Source organism: Tyto alba, unplaced genomic scaffold, assembly GCF_018691265.1.
Source record: "Tyto alba isolate M040663 unplaced genomic scaffold, T.alba_DEE_v4.0 Super-Scaffold_22, whole genome shotgun sequence".
NCBI lineage: Eukaryota > Metazoa > Chordata > Aves > Strigiformes > Tytonidae > Tyto > Tyto alba.
Window position 1 is genome coordinate 5,574,200 of NW_024881296.1, and position 23,138 is coordinate 5,597,337.

Sequence of the window (23,138 nt, forward strand, 5' to 3'; positions counted from 1 at the left end):
TCCCCAAACAGCCTCACTTAAAGGCTTGAAAAACAGCTTCAGTGTTTTTTTTTTTTTTTTCCTGATCTGAAAAAATCAGTTTCTAAATTCTAGACCAGATCATTCTTGGCTGCCTCTCAGGCAGATTCAGGATGCCCCAACAACTCCAATGGCACCGAGGAAAGCAGCGTATAAAGGATAATACAAAGAGCAGCACAAAAGCCTTGAATGTTCTATTTAAAGTGACTTTATTAAAACATTGTTAATATAAAATGTGACCAAGTACAATTTTTTTGTAAGAATGTTTAATAAAAACATATTAAAGAAAGAAGGAGCATCAACTCTTGTCAAAGCACAGGAAAAACCTACCAGGATAAGTAAAAAGTTCTGCAGCATGTTCTACCAGCTGGTCCCAATGTGTATTAGGGTTGAGTTAGCCGATGGAAGAGACAGGCAGCCCAGGTTCTTCCCTAAGAAGCTTTAAGGTATTTAGTAGAGGTTTAAAATAACACTCCTCAAGAGTAGGAGCCTTTGCTTTCAGATCTCCCCATATCAAAGTAAGACTAGAATGCACATCTTCACGTTGGATTTATAACTTTTCAACAGCTGAATGTACAGAAAATTAGATTAACTGGTAACTGTAAACCCCTGGGTTAACATTTGTCAGCTTTGAAAAGAAGGTGCAAGTCAAGACTAATTATACATCTAAAGAATTTGTGCTCAAGTTGTTCAAAGCTATATTAATGCTGGAAGCTTGCAGCAAATGCTAAAAAAAGGTCAGCTAAGAAAAAACCAGCAGTAAAGTCCAGGCTGGTAGAAACAACAAGTATTTTCTGAACTGCTGAATGCAGAGACAATATTCATGAATTACAGGAGTTTGTATATCTCAGGAAGCATATAAAGAAGCTTTCAGAAGTCTATAAATAAGGCTACTCAGTCAGTTATACTCTGTGGCAATCCTCCCCTTGAGCTAAGAAACTTTTTGAGAAAACACTAAAACAATTGAGGTTTTGGACTTGGTGGTTCTATTTTTTTTTTTTTTTTGGGGGGGGGGGTGGGCAGGGACAGCAGGAGGGAAGAGGGTAGCTTACAGCATTTCCCCTGATCAACAGTAAGTTTTAATGCTCTATCAGCATCCTCTGCTTGTTCAGAGCAAGCAGCACACCAATTAGAGGCAAGGATTCTCCAGGACATCTCAAACCCTTCCTGTAACAAGCAGAAGAAAATCCTGCAGCATCCAATTCTGCACATTTAACCGCCCCTGGCACTGAACCAAATGTCAAATGCTAATCCATGAGAAGCCTAGCACAATTATGGTCTAGGAGATGGTGACCTTCTTGTAGCCTTGGCTGGGACCCATTAGACCCCTCTGTTTTGCCTTCTACCCCAAACAAATGCTATGGGACTATTGCTGAGGTAAAGGGAAAGGTCAGACCTTTGGCATTGGAGCAGACCAGTCACTGGCTGTGCGCAGGGGGAATTAAGGCTTCAAGGTGAGGTAAACACAGTGAGAGTCAGTGTGTAAATCATGCTGCATTTCAGAGATAACAGATTCAAACAACAGCTAGTCTTGTTCTCTACATTTTAAACACCAAACAAAGATCCTTCGAAAGCAGGACTGGAGGCAAGTCTGCTGAGGGCCACCTTGAGATACCTCTCTGCATCTCGGGAAAAATGTAACTCAGATGCTGAACGCCGAAGAGAATGTACCCAACAAGGAGGAAAAAGCACCAAAGTTGATGAGTCCTTGAGACGATAAGCTGCTTAAAAACCAAAGAAGCCTTACACTGCTATGTCCTCCCATAAACACAGTGGTTTCCTGACACAAAGGTAATCTACACTCCAGCAATTCCCAGTGCTGTACTTTCAGCACTACTATTATGAAGAGTTATGCTCTAGTAAGGAGGCAGTGAAATCATTAGGCTTGTGTTCCCTGAAGACAGTTTCTCCCATTCATTAGGTGTCGCTCCATTCCCCTCCACCCACACCAAGTCTTTAATCCAAAGACCAGAAACACCTGCCATTTCCCCAGGTCATTTTTCTAGCACTCTTATGTTATTCCAGCAGATTTGTAGTGTACAAACACAGTGCTTCTTTGGATTCATCATTCTGGCAATGCCTTTGCCCTCTTCAAAAGAAAAATTTTTTCAAATAAGTGGTACAAAAGTTACTTTCAAACTAAATGAAATATAGAAATCAATGCAATTCTTCTGTGCTTATTTTTCATACTGTTTTTGCTAGTCATCTGAAGTATGGAGTTACTTGCTTATTTGGAACCATTGCATGTGCAGCGCTACTTCTTACAAGCCATGCTAGCAAGGTTTTGATCGAAAACAGCAATCTGGTCCTGTAGGTTCCATTTCTAGGATATGGAGACTCTCATTTGTTTTTCTTTAACAGGTGTATGGTAACTTCTCCCATCCTCTCAATACAGCAGCTACTAAAAATTTTAACAGATATTAAAAAATATCCAAATTAAACCACACTTCTATCACTGTTTAAAAAACAAAAACGCATATGGTATTACAAAAGTTTATACAAAGGCAACATTTAAGAGTTTGAAAGTTACTTCTAGAAAAAGACACAAATGCTAGTAAATTGACACACAAGGAGAAAGATATTCCACTCCTTCTCCCAAATTGGTTTGATCTATTTTGAAGTATCTTTTACCAGTTGTCTAGAAAATCAAAACCAGTCTTCAAGATAATATTGCTTGTACTAGTCTGCAAGGAAAAAAAAAAGAAATAAGATGTGGTTGTTAATTATGGTATTACAATTTCAGTACTTGACTGCCTATCTACAAAAGAAAGTTTACAATGTTGTCTGCCAATATTCAAGTTTTTCACCTTGTTCTAGGATACCTGAGAACCTACGCCAGAAAACACTAGACATGGAAAAATACTCACAGTGACCAAATAGGCAATTCCACATAAAAATAAAATTATTGTAGTGGTCTGCAGGCAAAATGTCATTTTTTTCCCCCATGGAAAAATTCATAAAGGTCAATTTTTAGATTAGAGTGGGAATTTCAGAGAATGAAAAAACCCCAGAATATAGCATCACTAAATCAATAGATTGCCTGTTGTAATGACAGCCAGTTGTTTCCAGAAAACTACACAATTCAAACTTTGTTATCAAGTTATTTACTAGGCTATCAAGAACCTGCTCACTCATGCAGTGCTGCATGTTTAGCCATGACAAATTAAGGTGGTTTTAGTGTTCAGGAAGACTATTCAAGGGACACAGCTGAGTCTCGGGATTTTCTTCCTAGAGCATGGCACTCTTCTCCACCACAGGGAAGATAATCCAGAAAAGAGGAAACAAAGAAAATTCTATCACATTATCTCCTCTGCTACTCTATTCACATTTTGATGTGGTAGGATTGTTTCTCCACAGAGAGAAAAAATAAGGCTTTTCAAACTATTTCAGTGAGCTAGAAAACATTCACAAAGGAAAAAAAAAAAACTGTAACAAACCATTATTCTTTAGGAAAACATGATAAAGTAACTAAAATTAAAGGATTGCTGTGGTCACAATCTGTAGCAAAACAGCTCAAGCAGCATTACATCTTGGCTTCAGAAAAAAAATAACTAAGCGTAGGACTCCAAATACTGAAATGACTTAAGTATTGTTCTCTCCTAAGTGCTGCCACTTACTTCTCTTGCAAGAATTTACCTCATCTTGCATCTTTCTGACCTTTCATCATCTTGTTCAGAATTTAATCAATCATTGTTGGGAAAATACAGTAGAGAAAATGCTATGTGACACTCTTAAGGTATACAATAATATGTCAGGCTTATGCCAGAGTGATGCTACAGATTGCAAACAGAGCCGCACAGCTCTGAAGAACCGCTCCTATTCTCTATTTCACAGTTTTCAGGCTTCAGATCTCTCCCTTTTCCTTCCCTTACCCTCTCATATCCTGTTGTTCCCTTTCTTTTCTCACAGATCAGCATCTGCTTTTTAAATAGCTTCAATTGGCTATTGAGCTGCTTAAGGTTATTTTTTGTTGTTGGGTTGTTTGGGTTTTTTTATTAAAAAAAAAACATTGAGAAAGCTAATTCTGGAAGCTCATTCCATTTCCATTTTGGACATTAAGAGAAAACACATTTGAAAGCAGCCCAGCTGCCTGGGACAAAGCAGTAGGAAGTGACTGTTGAGCTACCACTTAAACCAGTTGAGAAACTAGTTCACCATTCACCACTATGCTGTGTGTACCAGTAAAGTATCCTAGACCCTAGTTTATATACTTTTTCAGTTAAAAAACTTATTTTTTCTATTAAGTGTTTTGCTGTTTCAAGGAAAAAAAAAAAAAAACAACAAAACAAAACTATCAAAAAACCTCTCTTACTTGACATACCAAGCTCTTTACTCCAAAACTGTTAGGTAGCCTGCTGTCAGATAGCCACGGGATGCCATGTCAGTGTTTCTGGCACTATATTTAAACAATGCCTTTATCCTATGCACTTTACTACATTAAAAAATACTCTATTGAAACAAACAATAGTAATTAACATGTTAGTTAAATAGACCTCTTTAAATCTGCAGGATAAAAAGCCAGCAAGCTTAGCTATGGCTTAATGCTTTATGGAGTCCCTAATCTTCCAGAGCGGCTTTGTCGGATTTTAATGTGCTATACAGTTTTAAAATCTAAGTACAGTCAATATAGCAGTCCTCACCTGTCCAGGCATTTGTGGATCTGTGAGTATAGTACCATCAGTATCTTCCTTGTTTGTCCTAGAAGATGCCAGGTCCTGTGGTGGGTCAGGAAGAAAGAAGTCATCTAGAGAACTAGCAGGGAGTTGAGTGGGTCGCGGTTTCTCCCATTCGAGAGATACAGAAGGTAGGCTGGGGGCGACAGACTTCTCTGGTTTAGTTATGCTGGGCTTCTCAGCTTTTGCCATCTCCTTTGGAGCAGACTCCTGTCTGTAAAAAGAGGGAAGGGGTTTCTCTCCTTTCTCCATGGACTTGATCTGGCTAGGGGTCAAGGACTGGAACTCAGACTTGTCTCCTTCAAACTTTGAACGCTCTTCATTTATCTTCCAGAAAGAGGACTCCTCTTCCTTTCTGGATGCTATCAACCCATCGGAGCCAGGGGTCTTATTGGCCTGAGAAGATTTAGGGACTTGGACACCAGGTGCTGCTTTAATGGGCTGCCTCTGCTCATTTTGCAGCTGGGCACCACCTTGTTCTTGTATGGACAGAGATGCAATGCTGAACTCCATCTGGCTCTGTTCAGGGTTAAAGAAAAACAGTATTTCAAAGCCCTTCACAAAGGCACAGTTTTGAACTTCTGATCTTGATGCACATAGATAGCACCTTTGCCCACAGCTAGGCAGCTCCCAGACAGTAGATACCACAGCAAACCTAACTCATTTTCTCCATAAATGTCTATCTTTGTAGCTACATAAAAAAAATATTTTTTTAAAAGTCTGAACTGCAAGCAAACGTGAAAGTCCTAAGCCTGCCACAGAGGAGTCAGAGAAAGTATTTGTGCTACTCAGTGCCATCCAAGATAGAAGTGCACAGCATGCACAGCACTAAACCATTAGCATAGTGGCACTAAAACATCAGAAGAATTGTGGATGCATTTTAAAAGCCATAGATGTTTTACATGAAAATATAAAGCAAAAAAACTTTATAGTGTAGTTTAAAAGGCAATCTTCCATTATAGCCTTTAAAATAGTTGGCAACATGTTACAACTCCACCTTCTTCCAAGATAAAGGATTAGATGTAATGGGTATGCGTAGAGAAGTGCTTTTTACAATTCTAATGACCCTCTGAAGGCAGAGAAACAACTCCAGCAGGACCAGCTCTTCATTTATTCCAGAGCCTTGTTTTGTTTTTACTTGCAGTGCAGATAGCTGTACTCATTTCTGAGAGGTAACACTGGGTCAAGGAAGCAAGTGACAACACTTAAAGCATCACACAGGTCTTGCAAAAGCCACCCAAAAGCAAACACTACTTCAGAATGTCCATTTTACTTACCACCACTTCAGTAATCTCGATTGTCAACTAGCTGGACACTCTTTAAGCTAATAAAACTTAAGCCTTATTTCACTCTGAGGAACATATGATTGTTACTGTAGTTAGGAGCACAGCACCACAGCAAATGCCAAAAAAGAACAATCTAATGTCTAACTTTTGTTTGTAAAATGGAGCAAACGAGGTGGGGGGGGAGGGGGGGAAGAGGGGGCAGAAATTACATTTACTGTTAAAGCTATGCTGTTGTCATTAGGGGCCTGATTAGTTTTGAGAAAATTCAGAGGCCATTTCAAAAACTAGCTTTCGCTACAAGCCATTAATAGATACTTTTGAAGTTCATTACTGATCTACAATGTTTTCCCCATCTTCATTACCTGGCTTTTCCTGAATAAAACCGCAATAGCATCTATGGGCCTGAATCTAAAACAAGTCCTAGTTGCATATCATTTTCACTAGAAGTGTTTGATCACGAGTCCTAAATTACTGTACATGTTACGTTCAAAGGGACTCTAGATCTTAGCAGGTCTCACACGCCTAGTATTTAATATTCAGACACTTCTCATCAAAGTGCAAATGTTAACTCAGCAACTGATTATTTATAAAACATTTTTTTTTAAAACAGTCAGCAGCTGACTACACATAATTTGATTCATGGACTAACATCTGATTTTTCTAAATAATTAGACGCATTAGCTATTTTTCCAAGGTTATAGGCAAGAAAGCACCAAGTTCGTGTTTTCATTAAGAATATACTGTGTTATCAAAAGGCGCAGAACATAAGCTGTAAGTAGTTACAGCTCAGCTAGAATAAGGCGAGTCCAAGGATATATGCAACTCTTACCAAACAGCTCAACACCACACCCCGCCTGCAAGGGGAAAAACCTTAGTGCTTCAGTTTTATTGTTTTTTAAAAACAAAAGTCATAACATAAAGTTAAGAGCAGGAGATTTTTCCTTAGATGAATTCTGTATAAACAAACAATGGATGCAATAGTGTTGAGGATTATTTACAGTGACTGCCATTCCCTATATTAAAACATAGGGATTTATTTTCCTAAACTCATTTATCAATACTACCAAATAGAGATTTACCACTCTGAAGTTAAGATGTTTTAAGACTTCAGAACTGATAAAATCCCAGCTTAAAAAACCCACATATAAAATAGATGTCCAGTTCCCCAATATCCAAGAGGAAAAAAAAAAAAAAAAAAAAAAAAATTTCCATCTTGGAAGACTTAAGCACCAACTTAAGTACCTTGTCACGTAGGAATTAACACAGTGCTACTTTCTATCCTCCAACAGTCTTCCTTCTTCTGAGTAGCCTGTCCCAGGGCTCACACTAGAGGTGACAGTAGCTAAAGGCCACCACAGCAGCAGTCAGTTTCAGTAAAATGATTCCTTCAGCCCTCCAGCCCAAGAGAGAGGGAAGGTCAGTGCCCAGAGGGGCCCTCACAGCCCCAGATCTGTCAGAATAGTGTTGGAAACAAAATCCAGGACAGACACTGATGGAAGGGAAGCAGGAGTCTGTTAGGACAAAAATTAGAAAAAGGAAAACCAACATGATGGTTTTGCCTTGCAATGGCAGCAAGATAGACAAGCAAAGCCAGGCCTCCTGGGAAGTTCTTATGCTGTGGAGCAAAAGCCACTGCCCGTGGTCATGTTTTACGTTCTTTTGTATGGATCCAAACATCAGCTTAGAGGTCTGGTTTGGAAGCGGCAGACTGCTTCTCACTAGTGTAGAGAAGAGTGTGGCACTGCAGCACAACTTCAGGCAGTTGTACCCTTTCCAACCCGCTCGTGGGTGCATGATCCGTAGAGGATGCCCTCTCTGCCCTTTTAGGACGGAGACCCTGGGGTGTACCTTTCCATTTCAGAAGACAGGGCCACCCAACATTTAAGATTGCATACTGGTGTCACAGAATGAGTTGGAGGTCAAACAGTTCATAACCTGACATGGAATAATCTGAGTGAAAATACTTCTTCAGGAGTTTGCTTTCTACCCCACAGAAGGCAAAGAAGACCAGACTACCCCGACAGGTTCTGAAAGCACCGTGTCAGCATGATGTAAATACAGCCCTGAGAGGTCAGATGTATAATTCTGCTTCTAGCATTCAGCTCAAGAAGCCAAGAACTTCTGTGGAGCAGTCACAAGTTATTCTATTTTCCTTTAAATATATAAAGCTTCTATTTGACTTTCAAGGTTACTAAAGACATCTGAACCCCTAAGAATTGCAGCTGATGAAAGAAAACTATTAATATGCAATATCTTTCAAGTCTGAAAATTGGCAGTAAAATACTATAAACACCGCGTGTTCCCCCCACCCCAAGAAAAGAAAATCCCAACAGAGCAACAGGAAATGTGAGTTTAATTAGCGTTCTCCTCTCAGTTTCTTACATCCGATGGCAAATCGGCAATTGATTGAGTCAACAGGAGGGGGAGGGAAAAGACATTTAAAAAAAAAAAAGTTTCCTTTTCCTCTAGGTTTACCAGCCACGAGAATACCTTGATGCACACCTCCCCGGGGGTAGCAGCTCGCCTGTAAAGGGCCACACGGCGCGTTCGCTTTCCTTGGGCTGAGGCAGAGCTGCTGCGAGCTGCACACGTGCGCTCGAGCATTCAGCAGCAGAACAGCACGTGTGGCACTCCACCAGCTGCCACCTTGGGGAAGCAAACACTGAATATTGTGGTAAGATTTGACAGTCAAAAGGGAATTGTCATTTAGGCACAGTTTGGGATTCTAAAAATATGGTTTTGGTCCCCAGCTGCTTTCACAGATTTTGTATGGGTTTGAATGAGTTGCAGTTTCTGTACTTTAATTCCCCATCTAAGGAATAAAATAAAAATACTTTATTTTTCCTACCATTTGCCCAAATTGTATTTCTTGGAACTGTTTAGCCCAGAAAATCTTGAGAGTTTACAGACAGGCTAGTACAGTCCCAACTGCAATTTCTAGAAGTTATCAGAATTCAAATAAAAGCTATTAACAGTAGTAGAATTCTCAAGATATAGCAAGAGCAAGTCATTCTCAACACATTGAGAGAGGGGGAATGGGAGTGCATGTGAAAGGATGCATGAAGTAGTATTTTGAGTCAGAGCAAACCTGTAAGTCTGTGTTCTTTTCAGCCTTATTCCTCTGGTCCCAAACCACTGCAAGGGTTAAAATAAAGGATGTCTAGGTCTTGGATCATCTTTCTGTCTAATAAATATTAGTAATATTTAAAATAGCAGTTTTAGGAAGTTGTGTGTCCATCTTTCCTTAAAAAGACTGTACTAAGGTATTTAGGAATTTTATTTATTAGATTAAAAAATTTAGACCTAACTTCAGTCTCAAGGCAGGGATAATCCACCAAATTGTAGTATTGGCTACATATATTCATGGGAAACAATGTATACTAAAAGAGAGGCACCACACACTAAGAACATAGTCATTTAATAATACTGTATAAAATCAGATCTCAGTTCATAAGTCTATGTTAAAAACAAGATGACCACAAAGAACCCATGAGCTTTTTTTTTCTTTTTAAGCATCTTATTCACTCATCAGGAATGTGTAGTATTTTACTAAACAGTCAAGCAAACACAGCCAAAACAAATTGTTGTGCTTGGCACCCTGAAAAATCCAAATTGTTGAGATGAAAACTGCAGAAACACTGTCAGAAGCAACTTGTTTTAAGCACAGCCTGATATATGCAGAGTTAAGAAAGCCAAGTTTAAAATTATTTAGAAGATGACTTTGCTTTGCTGAATGGACAAAACCAAAATAAATATGGGACCCAAAGTAGTTGCAGTTTTTGTTTTGTTTCCTGTGCACACCGTGGGTGTTTTCAGGATCTTTTCAGAGTCAGAAAGAAATCTTTAGGTCAGCAGAGATCAATTGCAAGGGCAAAAATAGAGCAAAGCACTCAAAAGCAATCTGTCATTTTAGTCCATACAGAAAGGCATGGCCAAAGATACAGTGTGGAGCTCTGCAGGAAATTTCATGATCTACTCTTTGGTGATATGAACAGCATTCAAGTCTGTCATGGTTACTGGCTAGCCTGAGCAAACCCATACTGACAGTATCTGGTATGTGCATGGTTTTATGCTCAAAAACAACTGTCTAAAGATTGATACAGGTAATTTAATAATTAGCCAAGAACATCTAGTCATGAACATTAAAATAAACCTTGAACACCACTACTATTATCACAAGTTGGAGGGTTTTTGCTCAAGATATAATAGTCAAGAGTAGTCTTACAGCAGAGTGTTTTAAACATCTGTAGTCTAGTTTCAAAAAGGGAAGGGAAAACTCAAAACCTCTGGCATCACTCTTCTTTCCTTCCAGGAAAGCATTGCCATTTATGCCAGCTTGACAAAAATAATCACACCAAAGTATAGCTTGTAGCAAACAATTCTAATACCAGGCTGCCAAGGAAGGAGGGGAAAATAAACTATTTTCTGACACTTTCTTTCTACTTAACAAAAAAAAAAAAAAAAAAACCAAAAAAAAACCCACAAACAAACAAACAAACAAAAAAAAAACCAAAAAACAAAACCAAAACCAAAGCAGGACTTGCAAAAAGAAGGATATTGAAGACTGTCTTTTAGTTTTAGATAAAGGAAATAGTTTGCAAACCACGTTTTTCATATATGCAACATAATTTTTTTCTTTCCAAATCATCGCTGGGATTATCTGTAGCAATACAATTAGGGAATTCAGACAGGGAGGCAGCAACCAGGTTGAAGGGACTGAAGCTTAACACTTTCTCTTTTTGCTTTTTTTTGGTATGTTTGTTTTTAAACACACACTGAGGGCTTCTCTTTTCGACAAATATCTGCGGGCCTGTTGAAAGTAGAAGAGAGCAAAAAGAGGAAAAAGCCAGGCGTTAAAAAGAAATAAGTACAGAAAGGACTCTCTAAAGCTACCTTCGCAACTCTCCTCTGTATCAAGACCAAGAAATTTTTAGATATGCATGTGTCAATTTTAAGCATTTCAAATGAAACCTGGTTTAGTTAACAGCATGAATTAGAAACAGATTCCAACTTATTCCCATGATGTTCTGTGTATTCAGTGGGTTAGCTGAGGTGGCAGACTGAAATTACATTTTCTGCCCACTACTAAATTAATTAAAAAAAAAAAAAGTGAAACCACACCAAAACCAGAAAGTTCTGAGTTCAGGAAGAGTTGCAGAGAAATTTTATTTCCAAACCCAGGCGTGATTCTTGTTTTCCATTTATATCTTGGGGTCCGTGCTGAGTTTCACTGAATTTTTACTTCAAACAAACCAAGAAACCTCAAAGGCTAAACTCAGCCAAAATGTCAGCTTTGATCTCACTTAAACCTGAAGCCATAAATAGAATGCCCTAAATTCATAAACCTGGCTTTAGCTCCAGTTAAAAATGTAACCCACATTTCAAGACGTGTTATGTTCATGAGGGCTCCACCCATGAACCAAAACACTCCCTCCAATTTAATCTCTACTTTTAAAATATCAACTTATTTGTAGTGCCATGAAAACTCATTGCTTCCCAAGTAGTTTTCCCTCTGAGAAGTGGTACAGTTTTTTACTAAGAATATCAGTATTTTAAATGCTGTCTAACAGCTAACCTGGCAATTTACATTGTATTTCTGGTTTGTTTTCTTTGTTTGAGGGTTTAAAAATGAAGAGGTAAGACAAAAACTTTAGATACACATCAAACAGACAAAAATGGTGGAGATATTCATGCAAGTGTTTGCTGTGGTAAGAACGATTTAAGCCATATCTCACATTTGTGTTTAAAATGAGAACACAGAAAGTTTACTTTTGACAGAAGTGAATTTATCAAGCCCTGCAACAATGTTCTGCCCAAAATGACAGCAATTTACTACACTGTTCTCTGTGTAAGTGTGAGAGCCATGGAATTAGAAATTCATTGCACTAGCTACCGTGAGAAAAATCTATCCATACCTAACCAACTGGAATCACCACTGCCATCACTGTAACAGCTGAGAGAGGCTTCAGCTTGCAGAAAACATGCCCTCCCCTCTTCTCACTACCCTCTCAGTTTCCCTGAAGTTAGTTACAGACAAATACTGATTTTGTTGCTTTGTCTTAGTCTCAATGTTTTTAAAAAAAAAAAAAAAAAAGCCTATTGGTTTTACTGATTGACATCCCTACTTTCTCCTTCCCTGCAAAAGTAGAAAGTGAACACCACATTCCTGTCCTTGGGTAAGCCAGAGCACACATGAAAAGCTGCAAAAGAATGAATGAATTCCATTATCACAGCAATAACATGCAAAAAACCAAACCAAATCAAAAACTCTGCATTAAAGGAATATCAGGGAAAATAATATGGAAGGAATAACCCATGATGGGGTAGAACTCATGGAATAGAAAGAGCCTGACAGCCTGAAGTAACAGTGAGAACAGATCTGGCTCACAAGACACTGACTGCATTATGACATGTCAACAGCTCATTCAGGTTTCTCCACTGTTTCCCCACGCTGGACCAACTGGGCAAGGATACTTTTTCCTCAGCCAGTACCTCATGGAGAAATTGCCTTCCAATATTATCATATTAAAGTACTGGTTAGGGAAGAGATCAAAGAGTAAGCATGAAGCAAGATCTCCACCTTTCGAAATGGAAGACTCAGCTGTTGTGTCAGGCTGAAGGACTGACACAATATGAGGCACTGGGGAAAAAACAAAAGGAAGAATCCACACAAATCAACCAACCAATACCTTGTAAAGCTGGACAAAAGGAATTCTCCAGAGTTTTGCTAAAGCAAAAGGTCATGCAACTTTTCAGCCTACAGCTGACATACAGCTTTAATCTCTGGTCAGCAAGAAGGGAGGGGAGGAAAGAGAGAAGCAAGGCTGATTAGCTGAGACAATTATTCTAAAGCAACCTCCTCCGCACCTCACTTTCTTCAGCAGTCACACAAGTGTTTCCATATCATTCTGCAATCCTCGATTCATTACAGAAAAGCATGAAACTAGAGCATCTATCCACTGCAGTCCCTCACTTTGAAACACCAGGAGAATAGTAAGAACAATCTTAATCAGCAAGGGATAAACCACAGGCTGGGTTGCAAAACACCCCACTAGACATACAAGCATTCAAAAGAAAAGACAACTACCACTAAAGAGAAAATCCATTTGAGTGCAGATGCATCTCATCATGGATCACTAGTCAGTGCATTACACAAGCACTATCTCCAGGAAGTTCAAGTATTCAGAACTTAAAAAATCCTATCAATATGGATCTTAGAAATACAATTACAGCTGCCACGTTTCCAAAACTGAGTTTTAGGATTTGCACCGAAGTAGGGGAGAGACAACACTGCTGTCTCCAACACAGGATTTATTTCACCTTATTGTCAATGAGGTCCACACTCTTCTCACTACTTTTCTGTTCTAGACAGCATCACCCAAGTATACCCACACTAAAAGCCTCTTCAGTATTATACTAAAAGCCAGTGGCTGCTTCTTCTAAGGGTCCTGTGAGACAGGGCAGCTTGCCTGAGCTACCAGGCTCCCACTTCAGGAGTTCCTCCACTGGCTCCTATGGCACCACCACAGCTTATTAGGGAGTTTTAAGGCAAGTGAAGACTGGCAATGGTTTCTCTTAAACTGCCACACCATAGGGCTGCAGGGACCCAGGAGTCACATCAAGTTACAGGCTAATCAACATCTGCAAAGCACAGGTGGGGTGTTAGCTACAGACAATGACCTTGGGCAGGGAAGGTTGACAAGTCTAGGGTCAACTGAAATAATTTAGTATGCGCTGGCATTTCCAAATAATTACTCTGCATTAGGCTAAGATTATATTCATACTCTCATCCATGATTATCTACATAGTTCAAGGGCAAAAAATGGAAGAAACAGGGGAGAAGCAGCTTTCTCTGGCAGGTGAAGCCAGAAGACACCAAGTCTGAAAGGTGTGATTAAATTAATGGGCCCACCATACCCAGTTAAAAAAGGCAATGAGATTGTTTTTGCTCCCAGATTTTCTTCAACAAGAAGAATTAAACTTGATTTCTCATGACAAATATGGTGCAAATATATTTCCTCACACTGCAGGTTCAGAAAGATGGTGAACTCTGGCTCTGTGTTAGCCTTATGAGAATCCCATCATAAATAATGCTTTAACAAAATACCAGAGGTAAAGTGAGGGGGGAAAAAAAAAAAAATCCCAAACCAACCCACCACAGAAAAATACATTATTTTTTGAAGGACTTGCCTTTTGGATAGAAAATAACACAGTGTTTCTAGTATAGCCCCAGGTTAACAAGTTTCATTACATTCTAGTACATAACAAAAAGATGAAGCAGAAGACAGGCTTTAAGAAAGAATCCAAATAAGTTATTAGATACCTGGACCTTTCTCACCCCATTTCCTAGCTACTTTACTCCTGACTTCAAAAGTGAAATGCAGGTATGTTTATACAATATCTGAGACATTTAGCCTTGCTAAACATGGAAAGCTGTTTAAAAAGTTTACAATGAAAAATCAAATAATTTGTAATGAATCAGTTTTACACCTGCACTTGAAACCAGAACATTAGTTCATGAAGTACATTTTGGGTTTCTGTTGATGTAGATCAAAGCACACCGGTCCTGTTTCATTTATGGGACAGTCACTTTGCACAGCTCTCAGAGAATAAAGGTGATGTTAGTCTATCAAGTCTCAAAATGAAGACAATATAAATGCACAAGGAACAGTATAAAATGACAAACCAACATTAAAAATAAAATTCTTGTATATTTACCTTTGTTTCCCAGGAGAACGGAGCCGAGTGTTCATCTTGCCAAGTTATATCCTAGAATAAAATTCAAGAATGAGTAGAAGTCAGAGGAGCAACTTTACCTGCTCAGGAGTATCATACAGATGACATTACATTGCACTGCTGGAAGCATAAAAACCACTATCACAGAACTTGCTAAGAAGCAATACCACTACTTAGAAATGGCACAGATTACATTTTAAGACTGACTGAAAGCAAGTTCTCTGAGGGTCTGTTACCCATTAGTATATCAATTTAACCTACAAAATATACAAAGACTTACCTGGTCTAAACCTCTTAAAATGCTTTCTGTACAAATAGATTTAAAATGTATTATATTTCCAGTTTTCTACTAGGCATTTCCTTTGGTAGCCACTAGCAACACACAGGAACTGAAATAAGAAAAGGAGCAGGGGCCTTAGGGAAATCAAGTCCCATTTTGTCCCCTCCACAGACCGAAAAGCACGTGTGCAACCAGGCTGCCATATGGCAGTGAAACAGCTGTGTGTCCATCAGGCCAAGCCACAGCTGGATCCAGCCCTGACAAGACACATCTTTACATCACTTCAATGATGATCAGTCTGAAGTAAGTATTCAGTGCTGTTGAAAGAAACACACTATGTTCAGAGTAAAATCCCAATCTGAAACAGCTTCTTTTAAGATATTTTTCTGAAAATAATCCCAATTTGAGAAATTTAAATAATCTCTTCATACACGGCATGCCCTCCGGAAATACATGCACCCCACATCAAAAATAGAAGGGGTGGAAAATAAATAAATAAATAATTGTTCACAACTTGCAACAAAATGATCACACGTCTATTCCTAGCCATGGATGAGACTCATTTGTACGTTGAATGTTCGCACTGGTAGAGGGAATGAGTTCCACCCTCCACTCTGAGTATACCACTGCCTGCCCCCCTGGCACATCAAGGGAGGACCAGGAGTGGGAACAGTGGATGAAAGGAGAAAGGCCAGGAGTAACCGTGCACAGGGAAGGAGAGGACAGGACGAGACCTGGACTGCTTGTTTCACTCTCCTGCTGTTCAAAAATAACAGAAGTAGATCATGTGCCAAGCTAACACAGGAACACCACATCTTACCGTGACTGCCCTTTTCTTCTTATTTCTGACCCCTGCCTTTATAGAAATACATTTCTCAGACATCTGATAGCATTCTCCTAATCTGCCATCTCTTATTTCACCTAGGCAGATTTTGCTGACCAAGTGCTATGAAATCACAATTAGAAGTGTCTGAAACCATCTCCTAAACATGAAAACGTGCCATTCTCCAACTATTTCTCATCTGTGAAACACAGGGTTTCTAGTAGCAAAGTATTTGTGGTGATCCCATCATTTGAGGGTGATCCCATACTATTAACAAGAGCTGGGCTGAGAGAAACCATCTAAAAGGAAAGGTCTGGGCTCTACTGGACCACACATTCTGGTCAAAATGTAAATGTGGTACAGGAAATTTTTGCCATGAACATGAGTGTAATATCAGGTCCTCTCATTCCAGGAAATAGATACGCATATTTATTAACATTTTAGGGAAACAAAGGGAGTAAAAGTCTGCTTAGTATCTGTTCTAACTTGTATCAGTATTTGCACTGTGGAGTGCTGCTGACCACATGGGAACACCACACCGCTTAGGTGAGATGCCTTGCAGCAGGTGAGTGTCAAATTATTTCAAAATAATTTTAGGACTGTATCCTTTGTCTCTGAAACTGGTGGAGTTGGTATTTCATTTCTGAAGCACCCATGAAACGTCAAGGAATCACAGTCCAGGAGGGAAGAGAGACAGGAGAACCCAGGCACTGGACTGAGTCCCACACACCAGAAGACCATAATCCTTCTCTCCACATGGGGTCTGGACAAATCAGTACTTGACTTCAACCCCTGCAGTAAAGGACAGAAATTAAGTCCAGCAAACAGTATAACACCCCTACACGTGCTGTCACAGCACCTTAAAGCTCCAGACATGCAGGCATAGCTGTCAGTGGGTTTTATCTTGGGAGTTTAAAGGAAGCTCTGACTTCTTGCCATTTACAGGATGTGCAAACCAGCTGTGGACCAGTTTAAAATTTGGGAGCAAGCCAAGACCGCTCTCATCCTAGGTCTGAGACAGCCAGTTCTTTACTTTCCTGTATTTGAGGCAAGCGTGAACAGCACTGGGAGGGACATCTCTTCAACCAGCGCTCCCTGCAGCTCCTCAACCGAGCGACAACACGCTGCTGCAATCAAGCCCTGCTGACAAAAGGCTGACTGCTGAGGGATAGAACAGCAGCAGGGGGAAGGCAAAGTGAAGGAATGAGGTTGTTGTGCAGTGGGATGCGTTACTCCCCAGAGCAAGTCAGCTTCCCACTTCATAGAATCTGACGTCTTCTCAACCACTGCACTTGTTGGCACCTCAACTTGGAACCTCAACCTCCAGTTTAGGCAGACAAAAACCACTGAAATGAATTAACAATATTTCAGTACTAGTTGTTAAAAAGTTCTTGTCAGAGACAAAAATCTAAGACTTTCAGAGATTATTTCAAAAGATGGAGGTAGTAGACAATTGTTAGGCAGGAGCAGTTCCCTGAAAGAAAAAGACCATAGATTTTTTCTTCTTAAAGGGATGTCTCATTGTGTCTCATGCTGCACAGCCCAGCACAGCTCAGAGCCAGTAAGTCTGAGGAGCTTTGCCCACATTCAAGAGATCTTCCATGGAATCTAGCAGAGGATAAAATAGGATAAGACATGATTTAAGGATAAAGCTTTAAGGAGTGTCTGTGGTTATTTGAAGTGTACTTGAAGTTAGGATGAAGACGACAGCTGTCAGGCTCTGCCCTTTGTCAGGGAAAGGGAAGGAAGTTTGTGGCCTCCGCCTCTTGTGCCCTCACAGAGGACCAAGTGAGAAGCAGAACACCACAGCTCAACAGTTTCCTGTCTGATGCCCCTGATTCATGCTTATCACCAATAAAATCTGAGAAATAACTCTGTTTTCTGTAGAATAAACAATTTCTCACACGCTTGAAGAAAATGTGAGCAAAAGCATCAACAATTTAAATATTCACAATAGTAAATTGCAAGTGGAAATTCTAGAGAAAAAGGCTTCAAAGTTATTTATCATCAACACAGATTAGAAGAGATCTATATCTGATCAGCTTTTGTTTTCAGCACACAACAAAGCCTTCTTCCAGCAACAAGGCAAACAAATGAACTTTTGTTCACCAGCATTAAAGAACCTATTTGGAAGAAACTGGGCCTCATGCAACATATTTCATAGCTAAAAAAGGAAAAGAGAGAAAGAGAGGCAAAAATCTGGTCACACACTTGATTTCAGCAACCAGCTGCAGAATATTGAAAAAAGAATCACAAACTACTTCTGATATATGTAGGCAGCTTGTTGCAAAACAGCATCTAAATTTCAAAATGGAAGACAGTGGTAGAAACGTGCCAGCGTATCTGACATGAGCATTGCTCAGAGCAGCTGACAGTAACCAGGCAGTCACAAACTCACCAACAAATGCATCTTAAAAGTGTTATCAGAACAGGGCTTGCTGGTTATTGGGGCTTAACTGCACTCAAAAGCTGCCCTGCATTTTTTGGGTTGGTTTGTTTGTTTGTTTGTTTGTTTAAAGCACAAATCTGTAACAGGCCCAACATAAAAGTTATTGCTATGTTGAATATTTGTTGCTTTAAAGCATTTTTAAGTAGGAGATCAAAGGGTGAATCCTTTGACTTGGTGCCAAAGTTCTTAAGGCTAAGCAGAACAAACACTCTATCTGTCTTCAGGTAGGTAAGTCAAGTTCCCTTATTAAAAGATGATGAATGAAGCTAACCAAACTCTCTTACCTGTCTTTCATCCACATAAAATGTTTACACTTATTAAAGCACATGGCATTTTCTTCAATTAAAAGTTCAGTTATTTCAAGTCCATTTTTTTGAGCTGCTGAGTACTGCTCAAGTACTCACCTTAAATCCATGTGTATGTCACACACTTGGGGATGAAGAGGAACAGTATTAAGAGAAGACTGAGAACTTTTAAACTGAGTATCTCAACTATCTTTCACTGAACTAAATGGAGAGGGATCCAGTGGCATCAACTAACATCAAATCAGATGCTTAACGCAAGCTGACCACTACAGCAGTCAAAGCGTGGAAGTGCCTCACACACTGCTGTTTTTCCATCTATTCCCCTCATGATGTCTCATAATTTATGGCTTATTTCAAAAACAGCCCATTTATATTACATTTATATTTGATCCTGGATTCTATTTCCAGTTTTTCCTTTGCTCAGTTAACCTTATTTTCTACCACTATGAGCATTAGACAGAAATGGAGAAAATGCCAGCAACTGGAGGCTTGTTGTGCTTGAAGGTTGCAGCCTCCAAAACCTCTCAGCTGTCTATATGCAGAAAATGATGGTGAAACAACAGTCTCCCAGTGCTTGGCCCATGTGCGATGTTAGCAAGTCAACCTTCAGCAAATAGAACAAAACTTCTTTTATGGGGGTGTTAATTGACCCTATTAGCCTGGAAGAAATGAAGAATACACTCATGACCTAGACCACGTGAGTTTAGAAAACAAAACAAGACAGAGAGGCAAGAGATGTTAGGTTTTGCTAGGAGGAGGTGTTGCAAAACAGCAAGGCCTGCACCTCAATCAAGGTTATTGAGCTGGTATATTCTGGGGTCTGTTTCAACTAGGAAGTCTTAACTTGGCACCGTGAAGCTGACGGTGGATACGTGTGTCAGCACCCGTGTGCATCCTCACCATGACAGTGTGGTGCACACCAGTAGATGCCAAGTGAATTGGGTGCCACCCGACCCCACGCTGTGCTTGAGAGTCAAACATTGTGGAATCAGGGAGACCGATTCCCGTACTTCCGTTTCTTTCATCAAGCTTTTTGAGAATTTTTAAAATACCTTCAGTTCTTTGACAGCAAGATGAGAGATTAAAAAAGCATCTCTGGTGTCCTGGCACTGATCCTCTTTAAGAACTGCATTCACAATGCATATACAGTTTCAGTTATTAACTCCATGACTGGCAATGCTGCAATGAGGATAAGATAATGGAAGAGAAGGAGCAGTGGCACTCAGCTGACTCTAGGCATTTGCTTAGAGTCACACATGGTGCTGCAGTTCTCTAGCACTAGGAAATGACTGCATCACAGCTACAGGATGCCATGGTCCTGTTACTGCACATCTACTTTCTGACACAGCCTTCCCACATCACCACTATACTGAAAGGTGTTTTGAAAATGTAAGAGATGCTTGTACTTTGAGAACTTACAGTCCTGAGCTACAAGTTCAGAAGATGAGTTTGGCATTAGAAAAGATATATGAGAAACGGTGGGGGTGAGAAAGAGGGAGATCAGAGTCCAGAGATACTAGACCACTACGTAGATCCTCTGGATCACCTTATCAAAGTGGTCACATGCGCTAAAGCAGGACTGAAATGGTGAGAGTCCTGGATGGGTAAATCAGTATCTTCAGCATTCATCCTTGTTTTGCTTTCTGCCAAGTCTTCCAAAGAACACGAGGTGAAAGAGATCAACTTTCCATGCTTAAGCAAGCACAGGTAGATCACTACAGATTTCAACATCAGTTAACAGGAAAGAAGAGCTGTGGCTGGAAACCTGAAGCTTTTGGAGCAGGTGTCAGCAAGAACACCATCAGACCAAAACACTCACACTGAAAGCGCTGCAAGATCAAAAAGCCATCCTGAGCTATGCAGGCTGCTCTCTGTTTCCTTGCCTCAGGATACCACACACCATGAGACAGGGACAGCAGCCAGGACCAGTCTAATTTCCCTGAGCCAGGGGGCTGGGTGACCATGAGATGTGCAGCACTTCTATCTTGCAGAAACGGTGGTAGTACAGCTCAGTAAACTGTCAGACCAGAAAAGAGCAAGATAATAAAGCTCTGTAGGCAAAGCATTTGCAAGACTGGAAAGTTGAACCAAAATGGCAAGAGACTGGCCACAGTGGCTCTGTAACAGCAGGACAAGGAGGAACAATTAGTGAGCCAGGGCAAATGTCCAAAAATCAGGTCGAATGCCAGCAAGGGAGCAGGGGGAGAAGAAGCTATCAGATGAGCCAGGAAAGGCTCCAAGGCTCAATAGCGCAGCTGGAAGAACTAAAATGGAAATGGAGGATGCCAAAACGAGTAAAATCTCTTTTCTTGAGAAATACAACTTACATTAACTTCAGCTTGGAAGTCAAGGAGGAAGTCAGTTGAGGCAAATGCTTCCAAAATTAAACATTCTGCCTTAAGTATTTTGATAAACTATGCTTTCTTTGGTTAATGGCTACACAAACACTAACAATAACGCTATTTGTATCATAGCTGTATTTTGGGGGAAGAGGGGAAATAAAATAACTTGCAAAATTTCAGTTGGGCTCCCTCGCTGTTTTGTGAAGCAGGAAATGAGTATTTTCATACAGTGCAGCACAGCAACCTACAACATGCTTGTTTTCCTTCCGGATCCATATAATTTGAAGCAGAAAGCACAGCAGAGCTGTCTGAGACTGGGAAAGCTGAACATATTTACTTTCCACAGCCATTAACCTAAATCCTTTCACAACTAACTTCAGGTTTATGGTTCCTGTCAAAGACTGCCTGCACAACCAAGTTTGCTGTCTTCTGTCCTTCTATACCTCTTTTTTTGCCAGGAGTTATGGTCTATGGTCTACTAGCAAGTATTTACCCAGAGCTTCTGGTACCACGGGCTAAGCAAAACTGAGCTTGACTATATTCTCCAACTCCAGATACGATGCAGGTGCGGCACACCGTCACACCTTCCTGACAGGTGAGACACAGGCAGCAGTCTTCCAGCACAAAGGTGGTCGGGAACCATGATGCTGAGTATCTACGTGCTTCAAACACTTCTTACAAATCCCATTGCAAGGGACATTGGTGAGGAGGCTAAAAGCATCACTGTTCTCTTTCAATTGGATTGATGATTACAAATGCAGCAGCAGATTAAATTTTTTCTCAGAGAAGCCACCTAAGTTAATTAACAATAGATCACTTTAAGATATTATGTGAACACAGTGAAAGATATCGGCTCTGTAATCATACCAAGATGTAAAAGAAAACAAAACAAAGGAAATCTAATATGCAGAATAAGAGAGATACAGTATCTGAAGAGCACCATCAGGCAAGCATTGTTAGACCTCCGGTAACATGACCCACTGCTCCAGACCAGGTACCCTTATACCTATGGATTTCTGGAAGGGCTGCCACGCTTCGCCATTAGACAGATGAATTTCAGAAGCTTCAAAATCCATACTTTTTGCCATCTATCTCTCCACACCCTTGTTTTTCCTGGCACATGACATGGAACAGGCTGCATTTTTTTTAAGGTGTCAAAAATACCAAGGACCGGAATGTTTTCTTCCTTGTATTTTTAACTGTGTCTAAAATTAGAGACAAAAAGGAAGATATTTAATTCAGTGTAAACATTCCCTAGAGCCCATTTTCAGCAAGGGACTATTTCCAGAGCTAGCCACGGCCATGCTCCGCTTTTGAAGGGGGAGCCGGTACCGGCCTCTTCGGTTAAGTCTCCGTTTCGCAAAACCCGCTTCTGTTACTCCTGCTCTTCTCGGACAAACTCCGATTTGGTGCCTTTCCTGCTCTGACCGCCTGACCGAGTCCCGTCCCGTCCCGTCCCGTCCCCCCCGCCGCTCACAGCGCAACATCCCACTCCCCGCCCCGCACACCCGGGGGCGTGGGGCGGGTAAAGAAAGAAATCTCATCACCAGGGCGACTCCCCCCCGCCCGCCAACGACTCGCAGCCGAGGGCCGGCGCGGCGGCGGCACACACCGGCACAAGCAGCCGCGAAGCCGGGGGTTGCGGGGGGGGGGGGGGAAAGCCACGGCCCCGCTTCCCCCCGCCCCGCCCCGCCCCGCGCCGCCGGGTACCTCGTCGCCGAAGCGCACCACCTTCTGCCCGGTGTTGAGGCGGAGGCTGGGGTAGGAGGCGGGCGGCGCGGCGGGCCGGGCGGCGCCGCGGTGCGCGGCGTAGCGGGCCTGGACGTGCGGCTCCACCAGGCACTTGTCGATGATCTCGTCCTGCTGGCGGGGCGGCAGCCGCTCCCACTCGGGCCCGTAGCGCTCGCGGATCCGCTCCTTCTCCGCCATGATCTTGCGCGCCATGGGGCTCAGCGAGGAGAAGTAGCTGAACCGCTTGCGCTCCCGCTCGTCCAGCGGCCGGTTGCCGTTCATCACCGCCGTGCGGGAGGCGGCGATCGCCGCCGCCATGGAGGCCATGGCCGCCCCGCCGCCGCCAGCCCCGCACGTACCGAGCCGGGCGCACTCGCACGGCGGGAATGGGAACGGGAACCGCCTCCTCCTCCTCCTCCTCCTGCTCCGCTCCCCTCCTACAAACACCGCCTCCCCTCGCTCCCTATAAAAGCCGGCCGCCGCCCCGCACACCCC

At 41.3% G+C, this 23,138-nt stretch overlaps 1 protein-coding gene across 1 annotated transcript; it reads right to left on the minus strand.

The window, feature by feature from the left end:
- Positions 1 to 210: 210 nt before the first annotated feature.
- CUNH1orf198 (chromosome unknown C1orf198 homolog) lies at positions 211 to 23,070 on the minus strand. Its single transcript, XM_042795998.1, has 4 exons — positions 22,623 to 23,070; positions 14,696 to 14,746; positions 4,659 to 5,210; positions 211 to 2,702 (listed from the first exon to the last, which is right to left on the minus strand). Exons 1-4 carry the CDS (start codon positions 22,968 to 22,970, stop codon positions 2,646 to 2,648), a joined length of 1,008 nt encoding a protein of 335 aa, XP_042651932.1. The 5' UTR covers positions 22,971 to 23,070; the 3' UTR covers positions 211 to 2,645.
- Between the last annotated feature and the right edge of the window lie 68 nt (positions 23,071 to 23,138).

What these genes read in the sequence shown, in the direction of transcription:
- CUNH1orf198 (XM_042795998.1), bottom strand. Translation starts at nt 22,970, where the DNA reads ATGGCCTCCATGGCGGCGGCGATCGCCGCCTCCCGCACGGCGGTGATG. An exon ending in TGGTGCGCTTCGGCGACGAG is followed by an intron (nt 14,747 to 22,622) that starts GTACCCGGCGGC and finishes ATTTTATTCTAG; the next exon opens with GATATAACTTGGCAAGATGA. An exon ending in CGTTCTCCTGGGAAACAAAG is followed by an intron (nt 5,211 to 14,695) that starts GTAAATATACAA and finishes AACCCTGAACAG; the next exon opens with AGCCAGATGGAGTTCAGCAT.